At 58.7% G+C, this 11,853-nt stretch overlaps 1 protein-coding gene across 5 annotated transcripts in view; it reads left to right on the top strand.

Annotated features, from left to right (window-relative positions):
* The window catches only part of FAM53A (family with sequence similarity 53 member A), a 31,272-nt gene extending 19,750 nt beyond the window's left edge, over positions 1-11,522 (top strand). For 3 of the 5 annotated variants that reach the window (XM_059167255.1, XM_059167246.1, XM_059167265.1), the window contains exons 4-6: positions 1,213-1,820; positions 6,356-6,457; positions 10,855-11,522. In XM_059167255.1, the coding sequence (XP_059023238.1) occupies positions 1,213-1,820; positions 6,356-6,457; positions 10,855-11,166 (1,022 nt within the window). In that variant the 3' untranslated portion in view covers positions 11,167-11,522. The remainder of the gene's footprint in view (positions 1-1,212; positions 1,821-6,355; positions 6,458-10,854) is intronic. The other 2 variants (XM_059167270.1, XM_059167280.1) reach the window with 2 other exon arrangements.
* The last annotated feature ends 331 nt before the right edge of the window (positions 11,523-11,853 follow it).

Raw genomic sequence — 11,853 nt, forward strand, 5'->3', positions numbered from 1 at the left:
GGTGGCACTCAGAGGCCACCAGCAAGGGCGCTGTGTTATGTGACTCTCTAGACTACTGAAGTGAAGGTTATTTACCAAATTCTTTTGTGATCTGGTAGAGGTAGGAGTGTGAGCCCAGCACCAGGCCCTTGGCTCCGTGTCCTCAGTGGGAGTCCATCCTGCACACGGGGCCAGTCCTCAACAGGCATTCCCGGGGGTCTGACCTTGCCTCTTTGCTGCCTAGGGTCACTCCAGGGCTTTGGCCCCTGCTTTTCCTTGCAAGGGTCCTGGCCTACTCTCTTGGGCCCCACTGCCTCCATGTCCAGGTCCCTAGCTGGTAGTGACTGTGAGTGGCCGCAGTAGTGGGGGCTGCTGAACTGACTATTGGTCAGGTCAGTGGGAGTCAGGGTGTTGTGGTGAACCTTGCCTCCGCATGAGGAGTCCCAGGAGACCACTCACCTGACTCTGCCCCCAGTGGGGCTCAGGGAGATGCAAAGCTTGCGACTGCTGCCCTGGTGGGTGCATCTGGGCTCTGGGCCCTCAGGGTGTGTGAAGGAGAGTCTGAAGAAGGGCTGGGGTGGGTGGGCTCCTCCTGGGGCATTGGGGGCGGGTGGGCGGAGGGAGCCCCTGTGCTCGCATGGTGGGTGCTCACTTGTGGGTCTGCCAGGTGTGGAGCGCAGACCGTGGACACTCGTGTCTTGTGGGAGGCTGGTAGCTGTGGGACGTGAGCATGTGGAGGCTAGGGGTGGGGGTCTCTGGCGCCGTGCGTGGTCCCTGCTGCTGTGTGCTGTGGCCATGCCTTGAGGTCCTGGAAGCTGAGAGCTGCCTCCCGGAGAGGAGGGGAGGGGCCCGAGCTGCCAGGAAGCAGTGGCCTGGTGGATCTTGCAGGTGAGGTTGCACACAGGAGGAAGATGTTGCTGCAGAAAGGGAAGGTGACACGGGGCAAGTCTTTCCATGAAATGAAAGGACAAAAGCGTGCTCTAGTCATTTTCAGGGAATGACTAGCTGGCCTCATTGACAGGTGTCTTCCTTGGAAAAGTGAGGCCGGCTCCTGGGCTGAGCTGCCTGGAGAATGCAGGTGGGTCTGGGCCCAAGATGCCATGTCCCCTGGCGTCCACATGGCGTGAGGCTTCATGTCTCGCCACGTCCCGAACTGGGCTGGGGCCTCAAGGCCTGGCATAGACCGTGCCTGGTCCCCTGCTCACCCATCTCTTCTCTTTTGTGTTTCCTCAGAAGACAGGTGCCCCTGGAAGGTCTTAGGTGGCAGACAGCCCGTCGGGAGTCAGACGGTCACGGGCACACGGGGCCCCGACGCAGGCCTGGGAGCCGTGAGCACCACAGACCTCAGGGAGAGCACAGGGCCCCCTTTGGCCCCACCAACCAAGCGCCACTGCCGCTCGCTGTCAGAGCCGGATGGGCTGGCCCGCTGCCGCTCCCCCTGGCGCCCCGGAGGCTCCAAGGTCTGGACGCCGGTGTCCAAGAGGCGGTGCCACAGCGGCGGGAGCGCCACCCCGCAGGAAAGCCTGGGGCCTGGCCCCACCTTGCCCCCCGCACCCCAGCTGCCCTGGGCCAGCAGCGGCCACACAAACGGCTGTGAGAGCGGCCCGTGCCCCCCCTGGTGGCGCCGCCTGTCCCTGTCCCAGGAGCACCTGGCGGGACTGGGCACAGCCCTGGCGTCCACCAGCAGCAGCCGCTCGTCCACACCTGAGCTGGGCCGGCAGCTGGGCCTGCTCCGGTGTCGCTCACAGCCATGTGTGCTTGTCGGGAGGAGATGGCGGCGCCGGCGAGAGGAGCGCACTCGCTGGCCGCGCCCGTCCTTGGACTTTCTGAAAATGACCCGGGTGAGGCTCATCTTGTTTCCTGTGTGCTTGGCCGGTGGCACTGGTCCTGTAGTCTCCACCCCTCTGCGGGAGCCCAGCGGCCTGGGGACGCGCTCTGGGCCTGGTAGGGCCTGAGGCTGCTGTGTCCCCTGCATCAGCTCCTGTGGCCATGCCGTCTACCTGCCTGTGCTCAACCTGTGTGCATGTGTGTGCTTGTGTGTGCGTCTGTGCATGTGTGTGTACGTGTGTGTGTGCTTGTGCGTGTAGCTGTGTCAGGATCCTGGCCTCACCCTGTGTGCATGTGTGTGCTTGTGCGTGCGTGTGTGCATGTGTGTGTACGTGTGTGTGTGCTTGTGTGTGTGCTTGTGCGTGTAGCTGTGTCAGGATCCTGGCCTCACGTGTCCCCATGGCTCTCGGGGCCCCTGCCCTCCCTGGAGCGGGATGGCCATGACCACCTTTCGGTGTGGGGAGCCGCGGAGCAGAGCGGTGAGCTGGGGGGCAGGACGGGGCAGACCTAAGTGGGGTTCAGCAGGCAGGGGGGCAGGGCGGCTAGAAGCAGGAGGGCAGGGTACAGCATCAGGTGGGGAGCTAAATCCAGCAGCCCCAAGGAAACAAAGCCCAGGAGATGTGAAGCCTGCTTGTCTGTCCTTTTTAGAGAGCAAGCAAGATAGCATGAGCACATGAGGGGTATGAGGGCGGGTGTGGGGGGCACAGAGGGAAAAGAAGAGAGAATCTCCAGCAGATGCCCCTGCTGAGCTCAGAGCCTGACTCAGGGCTCAATCTCACACTCTGAGATCCTGACTTGAGCCAAAACTGAGAGTCAGACGCTCAACCAATGAGCCCCAGTTGCCCTGCTTGTCTTTCTAAAATATTTTCTGTCATTTTTGGTAGATTGCTGGGTGTCCCCTGCCCCCCGCATCCTCGAGGGCCCCTGTGCTGGCCCCTGGTTTGGAGAGCCCCTCTGCCCGAGTCCCCAGCCTCACCATCCTGTTGCCTTGCTTTACCTGTGTAGCAGCCCTCAAGGAGTCCATACAGCTTCATGCTCAGCGGGGCGGCTCTGTTCTGTCCCCCATTTGCTCTCGCTCCGCAGGGCTGTGTCTCCCGCCGGCTCAACGCGCCAGATGAGCCACTTCCCAGCCATCACATGCTGTTTGCTGGGGGCTCACTGGGACACCATCTGGGCCTGGGGTGTGTGTGGAGGTGAGCGGACCCGCACATGCCATGTCTCTGGGGCAGTCTGCTGGGGCTTCCTGAATTGGTGTTTCTGGGAAGTGGCATTGCATTTAAGGTGTCCATTTGGGGCACAAAGTTGCTCATTGTATCTTTTAGGGCTTTTAAAATGTTTGGTGCATTGGTAGCTTTTTTATTTCTGATGTTTTGAATAATTAAACGTAAACAGATAGAGGCGTCGTGAGCTGTTGTGGTAGCTGATGGACATGTCCCATGGTGACCTGGGGGATGGAGGCCAGCTCTGAGCCCAGCCCTCGGTCCTCCTGCAGCCCCATCCCTCCCCAGCTCCTGGCCGCCCCTGGTTATGGTCTCTCAGTGTGCTGTTCATGGTCAGGGCACACTGTCAGCCCGTGTTTCCACTTACACTGCCTCTGTGCCGGGCATGCAGCCTCCCGCCCATAGGTCTCTGGTCTGCAGATGCTGACAGGGGTCTGACAGTTGGTGCCCCTCTGACACTGGCTGCCATCAGTGCAGACCTTGCAGGCTGAGGGCTCAGCCTCACAAGACCACCCCTCCTTCAGATGCCTCCTGTACCTCCCACCCACTGTCTACAAATCAGGGTTCCCACGACCTCCTGCTCAAGCTCGCAGAACTGTGGGAAGCACCCGAACTAACTCATGACCCATTTATCATGAAGGACACGACTCAAGATCATCCAGACCAAAGGGACTCACCCTCAAAGAGGTGAGGGTCAGGAGGTGCAGAGCTCCCACCCGCCCAGTCCCCATACGTGCTCCCCAACCTGAGAGCCCTCCCGCTTCCCCCCATCCCCTGTGCGGGGGTGTTTTATGGAGGTTCCACTGCCCAGATGCGACTTTTGAGATCGCTGGCCTCTGAGATGGACCACCTCTCTATCCCCTCTCCATCCCTGGGGGTGGGGGTGGGGGACTTGAAGTCCAACCCACTAAGCCTTGGCGTGGTCATTCCGTCCACTGCCCCATCCCAAAGCTGGCTAGGAGTCCCCAGGGGTTATGTTAGTGTAAACCCAGTGTAGTTGAATGGGGCTCGTTATGAATCACAAAAGACACCGCTCACCCCATCACTCAGGAAGTTCTAAGGGTTTAGGTGGTAGGAACCAGGAATGGCCAAAGGCTAAACCCAAACCTCTTGCTGTGTCAGCAGGAATCTGGGAAGGTCAGTTGTCTTAACCGGACAAAGAGGTGGAAGCAGCAGCTGAGCTGTTAAGGGCTAAGTGGCCAGGTTTGGTGATGTTTTGGACGAGACCTATGGGTTTCTCTCGGGTGCAGTGTTCACCTAGATGTCTCCTACAAGTGGGATGGACACTCATTTGTGGTCAACATATAACGGAAGGGAGCAGAAAACTTAAAAACACTTTTGGAAGTGTGAATGTGACCCTTGAGCACTGGAGGACAGGAAGTGTGTAGGTGGCTGGGGTGGGCTACTGGGGGCTTGCGTGGAGGTAGGTAGGGGCCGCCAGGTTCTGGGGGTGGCTGGGGTTATGTGTGGGAGCAGGTGGGGGCCGCCAGGCTCTGGGGGTGCAAGTGCAGGGCAGGCAGGGGCTGCTGGGGTCTGGGGGCACAGATGGGTGGACAGGGGCCGCCAGGCTCTGTGAGGCACATGTGGGGCGGACAGGGGCTGCTGGGTTGTGGGGGGCGTGCATGGGAGGTGGGTATAGGCCGCCGGCCTCTAGCTGCTGCTGGGGGTGCAGAGGCCCCAAGCGTTGCCGGGGGCTGCATGTGTGCCCTGACATCTTGTGCACCCTGATGTGCTTTGCTGCTGGGGGCAGGGGTCCCCTCTAAGAAGCATGTTGCCAGTTGTGGGAAGTGGGCACTTCCTGTCAGGTTCGTGGCTGGAGACCCTGAATGTTCCCTTCTCTTGAGGTTTTGCAGGTACACAAGGCTTCTCAGAACCGGCCTGGGCAAAGCGCCATGGGGGAAACTGAGGCAGGACATGGCAGGGTTTGGATGGCTGTCCCCGGGGCCCGCCTTCGGACACGTCTGTTGTCCACATGAAGGTGCGGCTATGAGCAGGGACGGGAGCTTCTCGGTGGCTCTCACATCCTTCCTGTGTGTGTGTGCCATGGTCTGATGCTCCTGACATCAGCAGGCCACTTTTGTGCGCTTGAAGCCGGGGGGCGGAAGGGTTGGGGGCGGGTAAGAACGTGGGACCTTTGACTGCAGGCCGACACTGAGCAGCCCACTGCACTGCCCCCTACAGTGGCCACATGGCAGGGTCACCCAGCAGCCCCTGAGGCTTGGCTCTGGGCCACCCTCCTCTGGGCCCAGCAGGGCCTGAGGCTTGGCTTTGGTCAGCGAGGAGGGGACACTGGCTAATCCTTGTTCTGGATAAGTGACCGTTTCCACAGGAAAACATAAAGAGTTTTTAATTTTTACCGGCAAAGTTAGGTTTCAAAGTTGAAATTAAAACATCATTATAGAAAATGTGCAGATAGTCATGATTCCAACCGAGTATAGGAACAGGTGCTGTTTTTTTTGTTTGTTTTTGTTTTTGTTTTTATGAAATTGTGTGTTTTCAGGGTTTTCAGAAGCCTTTTTGATGTGTAGGACATTCTGAGCCATCTATGGCGTGATCGTAGAACTGCTCCAGCCTGTAATTCGGACGTGTGGCTCCCTGCCTCTGGGTCAGCGTGGCCTCCATGGCAGACTCAGCCCCCGAGGAGGGCAGGTGTAGTCAGGGTGGGGCAGATGGAAGAATGCACACACTTCTGCTGCCTGGAGCCATGTGCCAGTCTGTGGCACGTGGCATGTGTGGCACGTGCCGTAGCTTATTGGTCACCTTTGGCTTTCTGTTACTTTGTCATCTATGATGTTGGTTCCTGTCTTTATTTTTGTTATACCTAGTACTTTAGGGGTTTTGGCAGGGACTCTAGCTGTGACTTCGTGAGGGTCCCCTCATGAGGACAAGGGAACCAACTCGCGGCCTAAGTGGACAGCTGGGTGGTGACTCATGGCATCTTGTCTTAAAGTCCCTGGATAGGTTGTTGAACGAGACAGCTGTGAAAGAGAAAACAGCTGGCAAGCAGTGGGTGGCCTGGGTTTGAACATGCGGGGGTGTTCACGAACTTTCCATGCCCGCCTAGACAAGGGTGGGCAGAGACCAGAGCCCCTGCAGGGCGGAGGAGGGACACCCCATCCTCCGGATCAGGCAGTGTAGGGGTGGCTGGTGGGGGGCTGCCCAGGGACACGTGGGTGAGTGGGTCCTGCAGGGGGAGTGACCCCTGGTTCTTCAGGCTGTTGTGGTTACTGGAGACCTGGAACTTATTGAACAGACCGTGGCATCCACGGCCCAAGAGTCAGGGACTCAGTTGCCATCCTGTGGCTGGGGTCACATCTTGTCTGCTCCAGCAGGCTTACTGCGGCACTCCCTGGGGGCTCGCAGCAGAAGGGGCACTGGAGAATGTGTGGGTCTGCAACTGTCACTACTCTCCACGAGGCACAGCCAGCGAGGTGTGTCGGTGCATGTGTGTGCACGGGGGCAGGGGGTCCTTCCTCTGCCACCCACTGGCATTTGGGGTGGGCAGGCCGGGCTGTGTCGGGACGCCTGCAGTGTGGGGCTTGTCTTCCATCTGCTTAGGGGCTGTTCCTGCCCCATGCGCGAGTCTCAGTTTGAAAACTTGATCCTTTCATTTACGCATTAGCATCGGGGTGTCACATCTGCTGTCCTTTAACTTTTCTCCTTTCCTTGCTCCGTTAGCAGGTTATTTTGTTAATTACAGTTAGGTGGGAGGTGAGGCTATGAGCACTGCACTGCTCTATGGGCAGAGGGATGTTGTTACCCTTGTGGTGACAGCAGGCCCAGGGTCACACTCTGGTCCCGACTTTACAGTCAGTGCTGGGGTCAGAGGTGGGTGCCGGGGTTAGGTGTCAGGTGTGGGTACTGGAGTTAGGTGTGGGTGCCGGGGTCAGGTATGGGCGCCAGGGTCATGTGTCAGGTGTGGGCTGTGGGCCCAAGGGTCAGATGTCAATGGTGGGGTCAGGTGTGGGCACCAGGGTCCAGAGCAGACGCTAGGGTCAGGCATGGGTGCCAGGTCAGGCACAGTGTGGGACACACAGGCCCAATGGCTGGGGCACTGGGAGTGTGCAGCTCCTGGGCATGAGGTGGGGGGAAGGTTGTGGGAGTGGGTGCCCATCAGGCCACTGCAGGCTTCTCCTGTGGGCTCAGCACAGATCTTTGAGTGGTGACGGGAACATCCCCAGAGGCCCCAGGCAGCCCAGTTCGTGCTCTGTTGGTGGTGTGGGTGGGAGGTGTCCAGGTGTGTGTGTCGTCCAGCTCTGCACTGGCCCTCTCCACACATGTGGACACCTTTCCTTGCTGTGGTGTTATTTGGGGAAGCAGCTTCTTGGGTGGAGCCTGCCAGTGGGGGAGGTTTGGGAGACTGAGTGAATCCAAAAGTATTTCTGTCCTACTCTCCGTGGAGCAGTTCCTTTGGGCTCAGGGGGCACTGCTGGCTGCCTTCTGGGCCAGTGCTGCTGTGAGGCAGGTGGTGCGGCTCGGACTTCCTCTCTGCCCTTCGCACTCTGGGGCTTCTGGGTGACAGACCTGGTGTGTCTGTTTTATGGACGGTGCCATGTGTGGGGCTGCATCAGTTAGTTTCCTGGATTGTGGGGTGGGGGATTGGGTCGGCGTGCACATTCACCGGCCCTCCCTGCCTTGGTGCCTGCAGCCTCCAGGACCCCAGCTGTCCAGACGTCGGGGCTCCTGCAGGCCATGGGTTCCCTGCTTGTCCCGCTTCAGGGCTAGAGCCCTGTCTCCGGGGATGCTGGCAGTGGACATGGGTTTGGGGCTGTTTCTCACCCTTGTACTGCCTGCTCCTCCATACTGTCCTCTCTGGTTTCCAGCCTCACTTGTCTTCCCTGTTAGAGGCCATGGATGTTCTGTGACACTTCATGTCAGTTGGGTTTTGGACCACAGTCTCTGTCTTGTGGGTGTGGCCCTCTGGCCTGAGGTTTTTTGGGGGTGACCTGAGTCTCCCACATGCTGGGAGCGCCCATGTCCCCATCTCTCTGAGTTTGCTGTGGGGTCAGGTTCCATGGAGAACACATCTGGTCCCCACCAGGGCAGGCTGGGAGCTGAGGGGACCGGGCTCTGTGCTCAGGGTGTAGATGTCCGCCGGGCATCTGTTTGCCCATGTTGTCCCTCCCCCAGGCTGAGACCCACCAGTCCTTGGTGTCCTGGACTGTCCTCACCCCTGTGCTGGCCCGTAAATGGGGGCAGGATCGAGGGATCCCATTGCTTCCCAGCCAGCTTCCTCATTCCAGCCCTCTCATCCAACACACTCAGACACACTCAGCACCCCGCACACACATACACCTGCTGGTGTACACCCCATGTGTGATGTGGACCTTCAAAGCCCTGCAGGCCTCGGTGGCTTGAGCCAGGCCAGCCTCCTCCCTCAGCTGGCCGAGGCCGGCACTCGGGTTTGCCACGTGGGTCCACGTGGGGCGTCTTGTTGCTGGGCGTCTGTATCTCTCTCCACAGCCGGAGCCCTGGTTGGACCAGTGCTCATGGGTGCTGGGCTCCGGGTGCCTGCAGGCAGCTGGGCCCCCCCAACTGGGGCTCTTCTTCAGCCCTGGCCTTCAGGATGGCTGGGGCTCTGTGGGGCTCATGGACAGGGTCTGGTCTGGCTGAGCAAAGGTGCGAGGAGCTCCCACCCGTGGCTGAGGCTGTGCCGTCCAGGAGTGCAGGTCTGCATACTGTGGTTTGGAGATGGCTTGACACCTCAGTGGGTGCCCATGGGGCTGGCTGTTTCCTGGAAAGTCCTTGAAGGGAACTTGGGATGGCTTACGGGCGCCTCTCTGTTCCTCTTCAGAGTCTCACTGCTTAGCGGGTGCTGGGACGTTGGCTTGGGGTGGTGGAGGCACTGGGTGCCGGCTCGTACCCCCAGGAGGTCAGGGCCTGGCTCTGGGGCTGCAGCATCCCTGCAGATGGCACACAAACTGGGGGACCCTTTCAAATAGAGAATCCCTCATTTATTATTAAAGTCTTGACCTTTGACTTTGGAAAAAACATAGTTTATGTTCATCTGCTTCCGTGGGTGACCTGAAACTAGAGTGACGATAGCAGTGGCGGGACTGTCCAGGCAGAGGGTCACATGTGGCCCCAGCCACCCCGAGGGGGCCTTATAGCCTGGCTTCCCGTCGTCCCCAGTTAAGTTATGTGGGGGTGCACCCCGGGCACGCAGCTGATGCCGAATATGGGTCATAGCTCTGCGTGTGTGGCTTCATCAGCGGCCGCTACGTCTCCCAGGCAGCCTGAGTGGTCATGCACAGAGCCTGCCGCTTTCCAGCTGCCACCCGTGGGTGGGCTCCCAGCGCAGCAACAGAGGACCTCTCTGCAGCGGTCCTCCCGCCAATGTCCAGCCACTGCTGGCTCGTGTGTGTGCCATGGGGTTGGGGGCCAGGCAAGGGCCCAGCCAGGCTGCAGAGACAGGCTGTGTCCTCAAGGAGTGACCCTCATGGTCACATCCACCTCAATTTGAATAAAGAAGTTATTTCATGAGCCCTTGTTCTGTGAGCAGAGTGTATGAACAGTTGCATCTTTAAGGATTGAATCGTTAGAATTTTACTTTTCTGTGGCTTAAATATTATAGAACAACAAGGAAAGTCTGACTGTTTCCTAGAGCCAAATAGTTTCCTTTTTTTTCTTAAAGATTTTATTTATTTATTTGACAGACAGAGATCACAAGTAGACAGAGAGGCAGGCAGAGGGGGAGAGAGGAGGAAGCAGGCTCGCCGCTGAGCAGAGAGCCCAATGCGGGGCTTGATCTCAGGACCCTGAGATCATGACCTGAGCTGAAGGCAGAGGCTTTAATCCACTGGGCCACCCAGGCACCCCCAAATAGTTTCCTTAAAAGTGCTGATTTCAAAGAGGATTTCTACTCTCCTAAGGGGCAAGTGTTTATTTACTTGAATTCATGGTGGGACCGTTTCTAGGAAATTTTCTAGCCAAGGAGATGGTCTGTTAGGAGGCAGGTCCCGGCTCTGGAAGGTTTGGGACTTGGCTGCGTGGCATTGTTTCGGCTTATGCTCTGGGCTCCCAGAAGTAGGTGCCAGGGCCCCGGTGAGAGTGCGGGAACAGCTGTGTCCCCAGGACCCACCCCCCTCTGTGTCCTGCAGGTGACCTTCAGGGACCCTGAACCACGTGCTGACCCCTGTGTGGGGGCGGCCCAGAGGGGAGCCTTACTCCAGAGTCGCTGAGGTTACAGCTGGGCAGATGGGAGGCTTCTCCAGCCTAGGGGTTGGCACACGGTAGACCCCATACAGGTTCTGCAGGGCTGGGAGTTCGGGGCGAGGCCAGGGAGTGGTGGTGGTGTTGGGGAGACGGGGGCCTGACTGGACCAAGGGGGCTGCTGTTGTGTGTGGTCTGGAGGTGGGCCGTGGCTAGGTGTGAAGGGGAGGAGGCCAGTACATGCTCCCAGTTCCTGGGTCAGAAACCCTTAGCAGGGCTGGGTGGCCTGCTGGATCTTAGGGCCCTTGTGGAGTAGCTGAGGTGTGTGTGGGGGGTGTGCCACTTGAGTGGCAGGGCTCTATTTGCAGCTGGGGGAGAGTGCTGATGTTGGACAGGATGGCTCTGGGTGCCTCCATCTCTAACAGCATGGGGAAGATTTGGTTGGAGATTCGAGGCAGTGCCGGCCCATCTGGGGAGTGGGTCTCAGTGGTGCAGCTTCCTGGGTCAGCGCTTGAGGCCTGTCACTCTGGGCAGGCTTGAATGTGGTGTGTGGGTGACATGCAGGGAACCCAAGATGCTTTATGTGAATGGGGGGATCTGTTCCTGGGTCACTGGGACACTGCCTCCTGTGTAACCCTGTGGAAATGCTTTTAAGCCTGTATCTTTTCTGTTGCAGACTTTAAAAAATTCAAAAAGCCTTTGCTCCCTTGATTATGAAGATGAAGAGGAGGATGACAGCCAGGGGAAGCTGGCCCCGTATGACCCACATGGCCTCATGGGTGTCGTCACGCCTGGCTCCAGCCCATGGAGCGTGCACCCCAGCCCCCACTGCACTGGCCCTGGCCCTTGGGCCTCTTGGGAGCCCGTGGCTGCTGAGGGTGAGGGCGGCAGCGGCGGGGACCCCAGTGATGGGGATAGCGCGGGGGAGGAGGGCGCCTTTCCTCCTGGCCGCGGTGAGCTGGACCTGGGGCAGATTGAGAGCAACTGACCCCAGGTGGGCGGGCGGGGGTCTGGGCTGGCAACGGACAGGAGCTGGGCTACGCAGAACTTTGAACAATAGGTTTAATTTTTATCTAGTCTTTCCTAAAGAAGTATTTTGGATTTTTATGGCTATTACAGTTCCGGAGAAAGCTGCTCTATTGTGAATGAGTTTTTGGAAGGGCGTTCTATGAAATCGGAGCTGCGGGGTGATGGTAGAGTGGGCGGGTGTCCCTTTTCTGAAACCCCTGCCATGCAGGGCACGGGGGGCCGTGGGTGCTGCCTGGCCCACCACGGCCAGATTCCTGCCGGCTCTTCAGAGCTTGGACGGTAGTCTGATTTCAATAAAAGGAGTTTGCTTCCCCACGTTTGTTTCTGGCTGAAAGCCGTCGGGCCTCGAGCCTGTGGGTCTCACACAGCACAGGGATTTCATTTAATGAAATGGGGGATTTCTGCCCAAGACACTGACCTCAGGAGGTTTGAGTAGGAGGGTATGGTTTGTGGTAGTGAAAGAAAACACTGATAACCTTTGGAGACATTTTCTTGATTTATTCACGCCAAAGAACATTCACAGCGGCCACCGTCCCTGGTGCAGATGTAGATGGAAGGTGCCGGTCTGCAGGACGCTGAGCTTTCTGGGGCCTGCCCGCCAGCCCATTTTCTGCAGGATGGGGGGACCTTTGGCCCACTGACCTGG

The sequence above is a fragment of the Mustela lutreola genome, chromosome 1 (assembly GCF_030435805.1).
Source record: "Mustela lutreola isolate mMusLut2 chromosome 1, mMusLut2.pri, whole genome shotgun sequence".
NCBI classification, from domain to species: Eukaryota; Metazoa; Chordata; class Mammalia; order Carnivora; family Mustelidae; genus Mustela; species Mustela lutreola.